This window comes from Galeopterus variegatus, unplaced genomic scaffold (assembly GCF_000696425.1).
Source record: "Galeopterus variegatus unplaced genomic scaffold, G_variegatus-3.0.2 Scaffold3304, whole genome shotgun sequence".
Lineage (NCBI taxonomy): Eukaryota > Metazoa > Chordata > Mammalia > Dermoptera > Cynocephalidae > Galeopterus > Galeopterus variegatus.
Genome location: NW_007729415.1, coordinates 20017 through 35133, shown reverse-complemented (window position 1 = coordinate 35133; position 15117 = coordinate 20017). Strand labels below are relative to the sequence as shown.

General features: G+C 53.2%; 3 protein-coding genes across 7 annotated transcripts in view; 2 read left to right on the top strand and 1 right to left on the bottom strand.

Annotated features, from left to right (window-relative positions):
* Window positions 1-4592, top strand: part of SEZ6L2 (seizure related 6 homolog (mouse)-like 2) — a 19565-nt gene extending 14973 nt beyond the window's left edge. Inside the window, exons 13-18 of one of the 3 annotated variants that reach the window (XM_008584554.1) lie at window positions 1987-2178; window positions 2295-2486; window positions 2990-3028; window positions 3206-3323; window positions 3450-3546; window positions 4039-4592. In XM_008584554.1, coding sequence (XP_008582776.1) covers window positions 1987-2178; window positions 2295-2486; window positions 2990-3028; window positions 3206-3323; window positions 3450-3546; window positions 4039-4068 — 668 coding nt within the window. In that variant the 3' untranslated portion in view covers window positions 4069-4592. The remainder of the gene's footprint in view (window positions 1-1986; window positions 2179-2294; window positions 2487-2989; window positions 3029-3205; window positions 3324-3449; window positions 3547-4038) is intronic. The other 2 variants (XM_008584556.1, XM_008584555.1) reach the window with 2 other exon arrangements.
* Window positions 4593-5688: 1096 nt separating this feature from the next.
* On the bottom strand, window positions 5689-10496 carry LOC103600305 (putative uncharacterized protein). 3 transcript variants are annotated; one of them, XM_008584552.1, is made up of 7 exons: window positions 10243-10494; window positions 9553-9637; window positions 9074-9224; window positions 8771-8804; window positions 8524-8578; window positions 6238-6376; window positions 5689-6122 (listed from the first exon to the last, which is right to left on the bottom strand). In XM_008584552.1, exons 2-6 carry the CDS (start codon window positions 9631-9633, stop codon window positions 6341-6343), a joined length of 357 nt encoding a protein of 118 aa, XP_008582774.1. In that variant the 5' UTR covers window positions 9634-9637; window positions 10243-10494; the 3' UTR covers window positions 5689-6122; window positions 6238-6340. The 3 variants fall into 3 exon arrangements, with proteins under 3 accessions (XP_008582774.1, XP_008582773.1, XP_008582775.1); XM_008584551.1 differs by lacking the exon at window positions 5689-6122 and having other exon boundaries at window positions 6180-6472; XM_008584553.1 differs by lacking the exon at window positions 5689-6122 and having other exon boundaries at window positions 6321-6472; window positions 10360-10496.
* A 344-nt stretch (window positions 10497-10840) lies between these two features.
* CDIPT (CDP-diacylglycerol--inositol 3-phosphatidyltransferase) lies at window positions 10841-14606 on the top strand. Its single transcript, XM_008584550.1, has 6 exons — window positions 10841-11270; window positions 11370-11504; window positions 12215-12368; window positions 12839-12920; window positions 13359-13440; window positions 13541-14606. Exons 1-6 carry the CDS (start codon window positions 11228-11230, stop codon window positions 13684-13686), a joined length of 642 nt encoding a protein of 213 aa, XP_008582772.1. The 5' UTR covers window positions 10841-11227; the 3' UTR covers window positions 13687-14606.
* Window positions 14607-15117: the final 511 nt, after the last annotated feature.

The following is a 15117-nucleotide window of genomic DNA, read 5'->3' as shown; positions in this document are numbered from 1 at the left end:
CCCGCCCGCTCAGTCCCGCCCCTCCTGGGCTCCGCCCAGGTTCCCGCTAGGCTCCGTCCCATCAACTCTTTGTTCCATCTTTCCTGTTCTAGGCCCTGCCCCAACCTCTCAATTCCCAACCCTTGACATTGTGGGGAGTCACTTTGCTGGGATCAAGGCTTGCAGAGAACTTGGTTTATTTTAATGCAGTCATTGAAGTCCGGCGCTGGGTTGTTCTGCGAAGGAGGCTTGGGCCCTTTCCTACCCTGAGGGAGCTCACAATGTGGGGAGGGGCGGGGGACGGGAAGATATCTAAACAACTAAGGACATTACAGAGTGATGACCACTGGGTGACTTCGGGGAAGGCACTTATCTCTGAGCCTTGGCTTCCTCATCGGTGAAGTAGGGACAGGGCGTTGTGAAGAGCAGATGAAAGGTTTTTACACTGTGCCTGGTGCTGTAAATAGTGAGGAAGTCACAGCTGCTATAAGAATAAAGAAGAGCTGTGGGAAATGCTGTGGCTTAACTCCTTCAAGGGTGGGACAGGAGATTTCACAGAGGAGGTGACATTTAAAGGAGCTGGGAGGGCTGGCCAGTTAGCTCAGTTGGGTACAATGTGGTGTTGATAACACCAAGGCCCAGGGTTCAGGGTTCAATCTCTGTACCTATCAGCCACCAAAAAAAAAAAAAAAAACAAAATAAAGGAAGCGGGACCGCACCTCACTCAGCCAGTGAGCGGGACCGCACCTCACTCAGCCAGTGAGCGGGACCGCACCTCACTCAGCCAGTGAGCGGGACCGCACCCTGCAACCCTCGGTGCTGCCCCCGCACCTCACTCAGCCAGTGAGCGGGACCGCACCTCACTCAGCCAGTGAGCGGGAACCGGTCCGTATGTGGGATCCGAACCCTCAGGCAGGAGCGCCGCCGCGCTTCCCAAGCGGCGCACTATCCAGTGCGCCACCGGGCCGGCCCCGGGAGTGTTTATCTTTAAAAAGAGCAGAAAGGGGTGGCATCTTGTCACTTTCTCCAAAGTTGGGGAAGCTTGCCACAAGGATGTGAGGTTGTAGGTCTTCCATGTGGCCCCTGGGGGCAATGGTGGCACCAATGCGGAAAAGTTTCAGGAAGCCAGATTTGGGCTGAACACAAGGAAAACTGTCTAGTTGACATACCTGCCCATCCCTGGAAGGATTTACAGTATGTCAGGCCTGGATGGGCCGAGAGTTCAGCTGGCCCTGCTGCCTGGGGCTCAGAAGGGAATCTGCACAGGGCTATGCATGGGGCCTGAAGCTGAGCCAAGAACCAAGGCCCTGAATCTCTGGCCAGGGCTCCATGGTTGTCACCCTGAGCAGGTTCTAGCCCTGCCACTCTGGTTAAGTGACCATGTGCCAGTCATTTGACTGCTCAGAGCCCTAGATCCCAAGGGAGATGATAATGACATTGACCTCTCAGGATAATCAGGATTAAATTATGTTTGTGAAATATTTAGCAGGGTGCCTGGCATAGGTTTATATACAGGAAGTGGCTATGGTTATGACTTTTCTACAACAGGGTTGTAAACTCAAATGCCTGCCGGGGGCTGGGCAGGCAGCTTGTGTGGGCCAAGTGGGCTACACATGCCGAGACCAAGGGGAACAGGAGAGCTGGGCCCCCTCTAAAGAGGGCAGCTGCTGTTCTGCAGATGATCTGCCAGGCTGGGTAGACACTGCTGGGATTTATCTGGTATGCTCTAGTATGGTGGTTAAATGTTTGGAATTTCACCTGAGGATGGGGGTCTGGGGTTGCCCCAATCATCCTGTTTTCTGAAAGCCTGAAATATAAAATGCATTAAATTTTAAGCTGTTCCATTTCATGCTGTCTTCATTCTGAGGAATTGGTGGGAAGTGGGGGTGGGGGGTAGGAGGGCTTGTTCAGAGGAGATGTGCTAAGCCTTAGGCGTCTCCCAGCCCTAAGCTTCTGGGAGATCTTTTAAGGCCCTAACTCCCCTTGACCTTGCTCTTCTGCCACCAGTCATGACTTGTGCCGACCCTGGTGAGATCACCAATGGGCACCGTACCACCTCAGATGCCGGCTTCCCTGTGGGCTCCCACGTCCAGTACCGCTGTCTGCCAGGGTACAGTCTGGAGGGGGCAGCCGTGCTTACCTGCTACAGCCGGGACACAGGCACACCCAAGTGGAGCGACCGGGTCCCCAAATGCGCCTGTAAGTCTGGACAACCTCCCTGACAAGGGTGGCTGGGTAGGCTTGGGGAAAGCCTGTCTGCCATGTGCTGGCTGCTTGATCATGCAGCCAGCATATGACTGGCACAATCCCTGCAGTGAAGTACGAGCCGTGCCTGAACCCCGGGGTTCCAGAGAATGGCTACCAGACGTTGTACAAGCACCATTATCAGGCGGGCGAGTCCCTACGCTTCTTCTGCTACGAGGGCTTTGAGCTTATCGGCGAGGTCACCATCACGTGTGTGCCTGGCCACCCCTCACAGTGGACCAGCCAGCCCCCGCTCTGCAAAGGTGCCTGGGCAGACAGGGCAGGAGGGGCACATCAGTGTCCGGGGAGCGATAGGGCTGGGAAAGTCAGGTAGCAAATTTGGGACCAATGGGTGACTCTGCTGAGCTCCCCACTCTCCTCGTGTGGGCGATCATCATTGTGGGTGTGTCCAGAAGTTCTGGGGAGAGCTAAGGTCATGGAATTATCCTAAAGGATGTAGTAGAGGGACCTTGGCTTGGAAGTCCCTTGCCCTGTCTGGATAGGCCTCAGTTTCCCTATCTCTGGCAAATTCTGAAGACCTGGTTGGTGCAGATTGTCCAGGAACCCTGAACTTTAGAGATCTGGAGGAGGAAGCCCTGCCCTGACCACTCCTCTCCCCCACCAAGGGAAGGATAAAGTTTAGGTTGTGCAGAGGGCAGAGAGAACCAGGCTGTCCAGCTCAGCCCTACTGGGCTCCCAGCCCTCTACCCAGCCTCCTTCCCTCCCTGGCTCAGACCCCGTCCCCCTCCCCCTCCTCTCCCTGCAGTGGCCTATGAGGAGCTCCTGGACAACCGAAAACTGGAAGGTCAGTGAGGGCGCAGGTGGAGACCCAGGCCTGGCCAGGTCGGGAGGGAAAGGCAGAGGCTGGGGGCAGGAGGCCAGGCCCCAGAGGGGTGAGGCCCAGGGTTCAGAGCCCAGGGCAGGAGGCTGGGAGATCCTGGGACTGGGCCTAGCCTTGGCTCACAGGCCTCTCCTCCCCCAGTGACCCAGACTACAGACCCATCACGGCAGCTGGAGGGTGGGAACCTTGCCTTGGCCATCCTTCTGCCCCTAGGCTTGGTCATCGTCCTTGGCAGTGGTGTTTACATATACTATACCAAGTAAGTACTCAAGTCAGGAGACTGCCTACCAGGGCATAGGTTTTGTCCGCCTGGTGCAGGAACCTGGGCAAAGGGAGCTCCAGGGCTCACCTGTTGATAAGTCTCTCTGTCTCTTCCCTTTCCCAGGCTGCAGGGAAAATCCCTCTTCGGCTTCTCGGGCTCCCATTCCTATAGCCCCATCACCGTGGAGTCGGACTTCAGCAACCCGCTGTATGAAGCTGGGGTGAGACTCTCCCCTATCCCCAGAGTGCCACATCTCTCAGCTTCCCCAGGACTACATAACCTTTTCTCAAGGTCTCTGTAATCTCTGTCTTGGGAATTTCAAACTCAGCTGTCTAAGGCCATGTCAATGAGCAAAGCAAGCCATGTGTGGACAATAGGGAATGGTGAGGACTGCGGCTAACTGGAGAACTTGTGCCCATCTAAAGGATGCAACTCTAGCCCATAGTGGAAACTTAGGCCCAACTGCCAGATCTTCCAATTGTTCAAAAGAATCCAGACATTCAGATTTTAATGTTATTGTAAGACACTATAGGATGAACCAAACACTTCCATTGACCACATTCAACCCCATTCTCACCCTGTGACCTCCAGCCCCCCAGTCATCAATGATACTTTAAAAATCCAGGTCTTCCTCCCTCTTTGTGGATGCTTCCTCCTATTTTGCTGCCTCCTCCACCCCATTCCACAACTGATCTGATCTTTCTATCTTCAGGATACACGGGAGTATGAAGTTTCCATCTGAACCCCAAGACTAAGGCTGCTGGACCCAGGAAGCCCCTCTTCTCATTTGGCTCAGGGGGAAGCACAGGACCTGGTCTCTGACTCCTGGCTCCCCTCCTCCCTGCTGTGTATATAGTTTCCCTGTCCCATGAGGGGGCTTTGATGGCCCTGGAGACCCTACAGTAAATAAACCAGCATCCTGCCACCCAAAGGCTCCTCTTCTCAGTTGCCAAAAAAGGGGCCCGCCCCTCACCCTGCTGGCTTGGACCCTGGGATGGGAACTCAGGCCCCCTGCAACTCTTGGGCCCCTCCAGCCCAAGGCACCCCTCATGGACTGCCCCTGACAGCTCTACCACCAAGGCTTCTCCCCTCCCAGATACCCTGCTTCAGGCCTAACTCCTGGGCGTTGGAAAGTCAGAAGAGGGATGAAAGACAGAGCTGGAACAGGGCCTTGTCCCCTTCCTGTGTCTCCCCAACCTATGTTCTCTCCAACTTTGCTTCTGGATTTTTGTTTTTGAGCAATAAACAGAAAATCACCACTTGTAACTGGGCTGGTGGGGTGTGGGAACATATGTCACCAAATGTTGGAGATGGTAATGGTGACATCTCTGGAGAAAGGGCTGGGGAAGGGGAAACAATTTGTAAAAAAGATGAAAATCCCAAACTGAACACAGGTTAATGTCAAGGGGCCTGGCCTGGGGTCAAAAGGCCTGGCTTTAGGCTCAGCCTCAGAGGGGTACTGGCTGGGACAAGCCCCCCTCTGGACTGCAGAAGCCTCTCTACCAGGCCTGGATGTTGCTAGGCTCTTCTAGCTGGGAGACAACTGACAGTAGCCACCCCTCCCCCCTCACTGTCTGGCAGGAGGCAAATAGCTTTCAATTTGCTCCATGACCAGTTTACCTAAAATCCAACGCCCTTTTGAGAATTTTGTATCCATTAAAGTACACCATTCTTCCCCCCCCCCTTTTTGACATTTTAAGCATATTTGCTATTACATGTCTACCAAGTACAAGCTTGTTTTGTGTCCTTGTGTGTATCCTTTTCTGCTTTATCTACTTTTGAACATCATAAGTTTATAGTCTGTCTGAAGAGACTTCCTACAAGTTAACTGAGTTTTACTTAATTAAAGTTTTATATTTAAATACAATTAAAGATTTTTAGGATACTCAAAAGGATGCTGAAATACTCAAAAGGAGGTTTAATATTTGGAGAACATGAAGCAAACTGATCTTGTTCATAGCTTAAGTTTTTCAGCATTTATTTCCTGCCAGACACTGTGCTAAACACTTTGTATTCATTATGTTTTTTAACCCTCACAAGGACCCTGTGAGACAGGGACAATTTATTATTCCCATTTTTCAGATAAGAAAACTGAGGCTCAGAGATGTGAATTCCTCAGGAGACTCCGTGATCAAGCTGGGATTTAAATGCAAACTTCAGAGCTGGCCGGTTAGCTTAATTGGGTAGAGTGCGGTACTGATAACACCAAGGTCCAGGGGTTTGATCAGCCACCACAAAAAAAAAAAAGAACATTAAATGCAAACTCCACAAAGTCTATTGCACTGCCTTCGAGGGGCGGGATTTAAATGCAAACTTCAGAGCTGGCCGGTTAGCTTAATTGGGTAGAGTGCGGTACTGATAACACCAAGGTCCAGGGGTTTGATCAGCCACCGCAAAAAAAAAAAAGAACATTAAATGCAAACTCCACAAAGTCTATTGCACTGCCTTCGAGGGGACAGGCCATCACTCAGGGTCTACAGTGGTGGCAGAGATGGCTCCTCAGGAGCAAGAGTGGGCCCTCCGAAGTGTCACAGGCCCACACCTTAAGATGCTAAAGTTTGGCTAGGAGAATGGGTTTGGAGCCATGAGCTTACACTCTGCCCACAGGTGGATAGATAACTGCCCGAATTAAAACCATTCCAATAATCTGCCCACACCCAGCATCCACATCTGGCCGAAAAAAAAGCCCCTCCTCTAGCAGCTCTACCCAGAGAAGCCACACCAGAGCACTGCCTGAGTTGCGGGGGGGAGCGGATTCCTGTCCCTTTATTAAAGCCTTTTATTCCTGGTGGTGTCCTTGCCAGCGGAGGGTGGAGAGTCACCCAGAGAAGCCACACCAGAGCATTGCCTGAGTTGCGGGGGGGAGCGGATCCCTGTCCCTTTATTAAAGCCTTTTATTCCTGGTGGTGTCCTTGCCAGCGGAGGGTGGAGAGTCGTGTGATGGTTCCAGATCACTTTGGAGGCTTCAGGGGTGATATTGCTCATGACCAGGGGTCCCCCCCAAACTGAAGTGTTTAACGAGTTGCAAAAGAGGAATTTTGAGGCATGCTCTAGAGGGACAAAATAGGGAGGGTGTGAGAGGCCAGGAACAGAACCAAAGAGGGCTGGGCTCATCCTGCAGATGTCAAGCTGTTAGGAAGAGCTCCCTGGAAGAGAATAAGAGCCTTTTGACTCTTTGGACCCAAAGCTCATGTCTTTTTTTCCTTCCATCCTTCACATACCATCCAATCACTATCCACCACCCACCCATTTACCTATCCACCATTCCCCAACTATCCTTTCATTTATCTATCCCTCTGACACCCACCCACATTCTCCTATCCATCCATCCACACATCTACCCATCACTCCCCACCCATCTTTCCACTCATCCATCCCTCTGCTCATTCATCTATCCTTCACCCATCCTCTCCCTGCTCAGCTGTCTTTTACCTAATCACTTACCCCCCATTTAAACTTGAGAGCAAGGACTCTATTTTGCTCTCTGCTATACTCTTGCCCCTAGAGCAGTGCTGGCACATAGTAAGTGCTTAATAAATAAATGCTCAATTAATTTATCTACCCATTTATCTATTCACCCACTTACCTACCAACCCATCCACTTACCTATTGTCCCACCCAACATTTTTGACTAGCTACAATGCCCCACAATTCAAAGATCTGTAGGCTTCCCTGTTCTTTCTTGAGGGTGAGGAAGGAAAACTCTCCTTGGACATGAGGGGCTGGCAGGTGGATGAGGGGAAGGTGTTAGCTCACGATAAAATCCCCAGTCAAGTGCCTTTGGGAAGGAGGGGAAACCACTGTCTGGACAGACAGGGCCCTCACAGAGCACCCTGCCGGATGGGATAAAGGGAACAGCTCGCACAATGCTCTCTACCGAGTTAATAGCAGATAAGCTATTAAGGCCCAGGGGTTTTCTGTTACTTCAAGCTGCTCTTAACACCAAAGCCCAATTGGGAGAGATCAAATGTCCAAAAGGCACCAGAAAGTCAGCTCCTTGGGGACTAGTGCCTTATTCTCAGCTGTATCTTGCCTCAGGTCTTGGTGATGAATGCTTCAAGTAGTGGCCCAAGTCAGAGAAATGACTGTCCCGGTGGCTTGGTGGATCTGGCACGTAGCGGATACCATGAATGCTTGTCATCAGCTCCTTCTCTGCCATCTTCATGAGCCTCTCTTCTCTGCCCACCCCCGACATGGAGAGGTTTTCCAGGGCTCAATCCTCTTCTTTCTCACGCTACACAACCCCCTGCCACTGCTCCACACTGGGGCAACCACACACCCACCCTTCAACTGTCGACTCCCTCCTGATGCCCTCCAGATCAGATCTCACCATTAGCTCAGACCTCTCCAGTGAGTTGTTCTTCTTTTCGTTTTGTGGTTGGCCAGGATGGGATCTGATCCAAACCCCTGACCTTGGTGTTATAACACCGTGTTCTAACCAACTGTCCAGTGAGTGTTGAACCCATATTTCCAAATGTCTACAGGGTATTTCCATCTGAAATTCCCATGAGCACCTCAAACCCAATGTGTCCAAAGGCAGGGCATGGCTTCCAGGTTCCAGGAAGAATGAGAAGGCTGCTATGACTGAGAGTGAGGAAACAGTAGAGCAATTACAGGAAGTGAGGTCAGAGAGACAATGGGGTGGGGGCGGGGAAAAGATCTCGCAGGGCCTTGTAAGCCATTGAAGGACTTTGGAAACAGGAAGCGATTGTAGAGTTCTAAGCAGAAACATGCCCTGATCAGACTTAGGTTGCCCAAGTCGGAAACCTGGCAGTTCTCTGATTCTTTTTTTTTCACCCACTTTTCATTTCTAGTTAATTACCAAACCTGTCACCTTCCTGGGTCTTTATTTCTTATATATGCCCCTCGTCCCATCTCTACTATTACCATGATGCCATGACAGCTTAAGACCTAATCATCTCTAGCTTCATCTCTTTGGAATAATTTCTTTTCTTTTCTTTTCTTTTTCTTTTTTTTTTTTTGGTAGCTGGCTGAATGAATGGGCACTTATCCATACTATATTGTAATTAGCCATTTACTTGTCTGTCCTCACACTAAGCTGTGAACTCCTCAAGGGCTGAGACTGTATCATTCATTTCTGTGTCCCCAATCCCTAAAACAGGGACTGGCATATAGTGCAAACTCTAAATGTTTGGTTAATACAAATGGCCTTGCCATCCACGGACCCTGTACATACCTTTTCACGAGGGCACAGCAGGTGTGCCTTTGTGCGGGTATGGTTTCTGTCGGAGCTAGAGATGGCAGAAGAGAAGGGAGAGGACTGAGACCTCTGAATTGAAGGATCAGGGCAGAATAAAATAGAACAGCATGCTTCAAAAATCCCCCTACCCTGCGAGGGATGTTGTCAAGCCCTCGTTCTCTCCCCTACAAGCTCCTCATCTTTCTCCCAAGACAAAGGGCATCTCCCTGGAAGATTCACTCACCGGGTGTCTGTGCCTCGGGTCTTGGTGAAGAACACTGGAAATAGAAACCCCAGTCAGAGAAATGACTGTCCCAAAGGCCAGAAAGAGATATGGTTAGGGCAGAAGGGGCAGGGGATTCTTGGCCAGCAGTGGGGAGTGGGTACAGGGTAAGCGGGTGGGGGGCACTGCATGGGTCCTAGGGTGGCTGTGAGATGGGGGAGATGGGCACAGATCCCTGGAGAGGTCAGCTATGATTGTGAAGCGGGGAAGGACTGGAACTAGGAAAGTAGGAGCGTCTCCAGACACAGTGGTCCTGAGGGTTACCGTGTTTGGATATCTGAGTCCCTCGGTCTCGTGTCTGCTTTTCCTTGATGGGCACATGGTTCATGTAGCAGCGAGCCATTAACAAAGCCTCATCTGTGAGTTCTGTGCTGATCCGGGTCAGGAATTCCTCAGAACGGGATAATGAAACCTTCTGGGAAAGGAAAAGTCAGAGGGGCTCAGACTGGGAGCTCCCATGTGGGAGTCCTGGGGCTGGGAGCTCCTAGGCTGGGGACTCTGGATCTAGGGAGTCTGGTACTGGAGGATTGGGCCTAGAGATTTGGCTGGAAGGCCCTAGACTGGGGGAGGAGGGAGGTTCTGGGGGTCTCAGGGCCTAGTGCTGAGAGCTATGGGTCTGGAACTAAGGGCTGAGGGTTGAGCCTAGAGTCTCAGGGCTTGCAGCTCAGACCTGGGACTGGGTTTCCACTACCCAGGAGCTCTTCATTACACTCTCTCCTCCATAGCACCCCTCCAGTACTCACCCGCCCTCCACTCAAGGAGGATGCACCTTGAACCTGCCTGCTGCTCTTTGTCTCCTCATTCTTGGCAGGAGTGGATGCCATCCCCCTGGGGACAGTCAAAGCCTGTGTTAGGCCGAGAAGCCAGCCCACTCCCCCAGAACCCATCCCACTTCCATTCCCTGGGCCCAGATTTATTTATTATTTTATTTATTATTTTTAAAAAAGATGACCGGTAAGGGGATCTTAACCCTTGACTTGGTGTTGTCAGCACCACGCTCTCTGAAGTGAGTTAACCGGCCATCCCTATATAGGATCTGAACCCGTGGCCTTGGTGTTATCAGCAACACACTCTCCCAAGTAAGCCACGGGCCGGCCCTCCACATTTAAACAAGGCCTTTAGATGAAACATCCCGCTGCCTCAGTTCTCTCTGGAAAGAAAAAATTGTAGTTTTACATCCTTGGGGGGGACTCCCACACAACCTTCTCCCCCATTTCACCCAGAGGGCCTCCCCCTCCTTCCTCCCTCCTAAGCCAAGGCTTAGGACTTGCCGCTCCGGACCTGGCAGATGAGTTGAAATCTTGGGCTACTCAGCGGAGGGGAGATGGGGAGGTCTAAGGGAACCCTACTACAGGTCGCGGGGGCCAGGGGGGGGAGGTAAGGTCGGTAGGAGGGGGAGCCGGGGCGGCGCTGCTACCCGTTGTTTTAAAAACTTTGGTGTCTGCGGAAGTTCCGCAGCCCGTTGCTAGGAGATTAGGGGTTCTCGAACCAAAGGCGGGGGCATTTTCCTAGCATGCTCTGTTCGCTCCTCTGGCCTCCCATCCATATACCACCAGGTCTCTCCTTGGTGGCGGTGATCCCAGCGCCAGAGAAGATTGGGGGGATGACGTCAGGTGAGCCCGGGACCTGATCCTCCCGCCACTAGGAGCAGGCGAGAAGCAGCCCCACCCCAGGCCGCCCTTCAGCCGCTCTAGCCGCCTCTGCGCAGTCCGGAGCCAGCGATTGCAAAGGATGCCAGAGACTTAGGGGGCGGAGAAGGAGGATGTGGACTGTACTAAATAACCCCGTCTCCCGGGAATGCAAAGACTCGGGAGGGCGAAATCTTGTCTCCTTAACTTCGCCTCCAGGAAGTCGTACCCTCCGTTAAAAGGAAAGTAGGGACACCCATCTAGGCCGCCTTCTCTTTTGCCCTTTGTTTTCAGTACCTTCCTTTGCCCGGCGTCGATGGTCCTCTATCCCCTCCCCTCCCTCTGCACCTTGGTACGAGCCCATGGAAAGGGGAGGAGGGAGGCAAAAGGAAAGGAAGCGGCCCGTCCTAAAGGGGCCGCAGCCACTCGCCGATCCTTTTCCTCCTTCCTCCAGTTTTGCAGCGACAGTCGTCCAAGAGTAGGTTCCCGGAAGCCGGGCACAGCTGGAGCAGCAGGGACTGCTGCTGGTGGCGGGAGCCTGCGGGCCGGGCGGAGGCAAGGGGCCGCTCATCGGAGGGGCGGGCTGTGCCCCTGTGCCCCGCGCACATCTGGGCCGGCCCATGCTGCGGCCGGCGGCGAGCTTTAACATCTGGGGCCGGGCCGGGGCGACGGGGTCCAGGGTGCAGGTGGTGCGGCCCATGTGCCAGGCCGGAGGGTGAGGCCACGCGGTGGGGCTGGGACGGCGCTGGCACCTCCAGAGAGTGCCCGGGGCGGCGAGGGGGCCGCCGTGATGCCAAACGAAAATATCTTCTTGTTCGTGCCTAACCTCATCGGTGAGTGCTGCCCGTGGCTCCGGGCCGAACGGGAGGGTGAGGCGCCTTGCGCAGGCTCCCTGACCCCGTCCTGTCTCCCCCCTCCCGTCCCATTCCAAGGTTATGCCCGGATTGTCTTCGCCATCATTTCTTTCTACTTCATGCCCTGCTGCCCCCTCACGGCCTCTTCCTTCTACCTGCTCAGCGGGCTTCTGGACGCTCTCGATGGACAGGCGGCTCGAGCCCTTAATCAAGGTCACAGACATCCCCTCCCAGCCAGCCTTGGGGCCCAACCACGCTCTGCCCCCTTTCCCTGCCTGAGCAGGATCTCAGAGTCAGAGGGCTGTCATTCCCATCTCTGTAGAAAGCAGAACAGAACGGTCTGGTTTTGTAGCAGAAGGGATTTAAGCTAGCTCTTGGGAATTCCCTGCTTATGAGGGGCGTGGGCAAGATTGGGCCTGGCAGTGGCGATGCTGAAAGTCTCTCTGAATAAAAATCCATTCAACAGGTGTTCACTCGGAGCCTACTGTGTGCCAGGCACAGCAATAGGGATTCCAGAAGGCATGCTCAGAGGGAGGCTGGAGAGGGAAGGAGGGATGGCTTCTGGGGGGTTGACTAATTCATCTGTTCTCCAGACCCACCTCTAAGACTTCCCCTAAGACTTCAGGTCTCCTTGTCTTGCCCTGGAGTTTTGGCTCTGGGCTTGATGAGTTGCAGAGATAGCTTTCCCAGCCCCCTCCCACATTGATCACACTCTCATGCCTGCTCATCTTATGACATGCTGACCCTTGTCCCTTGACCTCACGCCCACTGATAGCAGCTTGTTTTCCTCCCCAGGCAGTGGGTGGTGGACATTTCCAATCTTCCTTTAGACTCTACATCAGAGCAATACAGCAAATATGGGCACCTGTCGTAGATCAGTTGCCCTCTAACAGTCCCTTCCCACCTAACTCCCCATTATTCAGGAACTCGGTTTGGGGCCATGCTGGACATGCTCACGGACCGCTGCTCCACCATGTGTCTGTTGGTCAACCTGGCCCTGTTGTACCCTCGAGCCACCCTTCTCTTCCAGCTCAGCATGAGCTTGGATGTGGCCAGTCACTGGCTGCATCTCCACAGGTCTGTTGCAGTTCTGGGGGTGTTGGCCCATTGAAGATACTATCATGGGAAGTGGGGGACACTAGATGAAGGGTGTCTGGATGGCTTCAGGCTTCTTGGGAGGGCTCCTCCTTTAGCTCTGCTTTGTTGAAAGACCCTGGGTGCAAACCCCGTCTCTGAATCAGCTTCAGTCTTGTTTACAGTTGGATTAAGCAATTCCTAAAACCCTTCTAGTTGGATGTTCTAGGATTCCAAATGGGTGATGGTTCCTAAGGGGAATGGGTTCGGCTTTTGAACATGGCATTTGAATTCTGAGTCTGCCCCTGACTAGGTAGTTGTGTGGCTTTGGGTGTTATGCTTGTCCTCCACTGCCCCCAGTTCCTCATCTGCACATAGGGGCAATCCCAGTAGCTACCACGCAGGGCCTTGGAAGATTAGGTGGATGCTAGGGTCATGAAAGCTCATGGATTTCCCCCCACGTTCTCCCCAAGTTCTGTGGTCCGAGGCAGTGAGAGTCACAAGATGATCGACCTGTCCGGGAATCCAGTGCTTCGGATCTATTACACCTCCAGGGTGAGCATTTACTGCCCCTCCCTTAATCACTCAGCTGTAGGATGTCCTGGGCGGAACCCTGGTCCCAGGAAGGGCACCAGCCAGAGGAGGGCCAGCCCAGTCTTAAGGAAGGAGGGACCTTGTAAGCTGAGGCATGAAGGAGGAGCAGGATTGGTGGGGAGGGCTGCTGTGAATTGTACAGGCCAGCAAACGGGAATGAGCCCACACGCAACCAGGGAGGTGCTAAGTGGAGGGAGGAGGGAGGGAGAGAGAGAGGGAGAGAGAGAGGAGCCAGAGAGGTCTGCAGGGCCCAAGCGTGCACTCTTTTCTGGGAGCACGGGCAGCCTCTGAAAGGACTTTTAAAAAGAGAAGTAATGTGCCAAGATTGCACTCCCCCACAGGGGGTAGGGGTCGGTACACTACCCTGCCTCTCACACAGTCTCTGTGCTGTGCGTGCAGCCTGCTCTGTTCACCCTGTGTGCTGGAAATGAGCTCTTCTACTGCCTCCTCTACCTGTTCAACTTCTCCGAGGGACCTTCAGGTAGGAGACGAGGGGCTGGGCAGGAGGCTGGGAGGGGATTCTGGCCTCCCTGGGGAGGTGAAGTCCTCTGACCTCTGGACCCCCTGCTGCCTTCCCACAGTTGGCTCCGTGGGGCTTTTCCGAATGGGCCTCTGGATCACCGCCCCCATTGCCTTGCTCAAGTCCCTCATCAGTGTCATCCACCTGATCACAGCCGCCCGCAACATGGCTGCCCTGGACGCGGCAGACCGTGCCAGGAAGAAGTGACCCGGGAACCTCTGGGGCCCAGCTGCCCACCTGCCCTGGGAATCTCACTCTGCCACATGGCTCCCCTCCCCCTCCTAGGAGGTCCCAGTCTCATGTCTTCCTAATATATTGTCCAACTGCTGGGATGGGAGTCAGCCTGTCTTTGGTGATGTGTCATGTTCTCTGTAATCCTGAGGACCAGGCCCACCCCTGTGATCCCCAAGGACCTGGGCTTTAAATCAGGAAGGGTGCTCAGGAGTCCCTGCCCATGGAGATGGTGCTCTGGGGATGCCAGGAGGCCAGACTGAGGACTGGGGGTTATCACACCCTCTGGCTCAGCCCTGGGGTCTGGCATGGCCTGAGATTTTAGGGACGCTTCAGTGAGGGAGATGGTGTAGGGGCCAGGTTTCCCAAAAATCAGAGGAATCAGACCTCTGCCCCTGGCCAGAAGAAGCCTGGGGGTGCCATGCCCAGGAGGAACGGGGCCGTCTAGATCCTTCTCCATTGCAGTTTCTTCTGCCCTGCCCACCCTGTCCCTGGAAGCCTCGATAATAAAGGTGGGAACATCACTAATCTGGATTTGGTTTCCTTTGAGACATTCTTGAACCAGGGCCTGGGTCGAGGGGAGCTTGGGATAGAAGTAAGATTTATCCGGATGCCTTTGCCCAGGTGTCTGCTGGCTGGCTCCTTCCTGTCATTCCACAGTGACCTCAGGGGGAGGCCCTTCTTGCCACCCAAGTTCATGCTGTGTCCTCTCTGCCCCCCTGCCTGCCTTATATCACTGGCTATCTCATTTATTTGTATTCTCAATATTTTCTGCTCCCACTAGAATGTAAACTCTGTGAGGGCACAGACTTTTCTTGTTCCCTCCTCTATCCCTAGAATGAAGACTAACCCTAACCTGGCATATAGTAGCTGCTTAATAAATACCTGTGAGTCGATCAGTTGGTTTCTGAGAGTGTGGTCCTTAGACCACCTGTGAGATATTTCTTAAAAATGCAACTTCTTGGACCCTGCACAAGACAATCAGAGTCAGAATCTCTAGAGATGGGTCCCAAAGCCTGCAGTTTTAATAACTGCGGGTGATTCTTCCTCCCAATAACATTGAGAATGACTGTTCCTTCTTAAACATTGCTGGGCACCTGTAATCTACTAGGCATTGTTCTGGGCATCTGTCCCTCACAGCTACCCCTGCCATCTGAGCTTTCTCTGCTGTCTGGCACCAGCTTTCTTCATAAACTATATTGGGCCTCCCATATGCCAGACCCTGTTATGGGAATTCTTTGCAGATGTTACTCATTTTATCCTCACTGTAGCTTAGCCAAGTGGCCTGAGAGGCCCTCGTGTCCGGGAGAGCTGGAATTGATCAGATGTATATTGAGCCTTGATTCCTGTGCTAGGCCCAGGGGATTCAGTGGGAATTAGGCCACTGGCTTCCCAGCCCTCCTGGAG

Excerpts from the sequence above, each read along its gene's own strand:
- LOC103600305 (XM_008584553.1), bottom strand. The coding sequence starts at position 9,633 with ATGGCATCCACTCCTGCCAAGAATGAGGAGACAAAGAGCAGCAGGCAG. Across the intron at positions 9,225-9,552 it reads CCTCCTTGAGTGGAGGGCGG|AAGGTTTCATTATCCCGTTC; the intron begins GTGAGTACTGGA and ends TTCCTTTCCCAG. Across the intron at positions 8,805-9,073 it reads GACTCAGATATCCAAACACG|TGTTCTTCACCAAGACCCGA; the intron begins GTAACCCTCAGG and ends TTCTATTTCCAG.
- CDIPT (XM_008584550.1), top strand. The coding sequence starts at position 11,228 with ATGCCAAACGAAAATATCTTCTTGTTCGTGCCTAACCTCATCG. Across the intron at positions 11,505-12,214 it reads GGCTCGAGCCCTTAATCAAG|GAACTCGGTTTGGGGCCATG; the intron begins GTCACAGACATC and ends CCCATTATTCAG. Across the intron at positions 12,369-12,838 it reads CACTGGCTGCATCTCCACAG|TTCTGTGGTCCGAGGCAGTG; the intron begins GTCTGTTGCAGT and ends GTTCTCCCCAAG.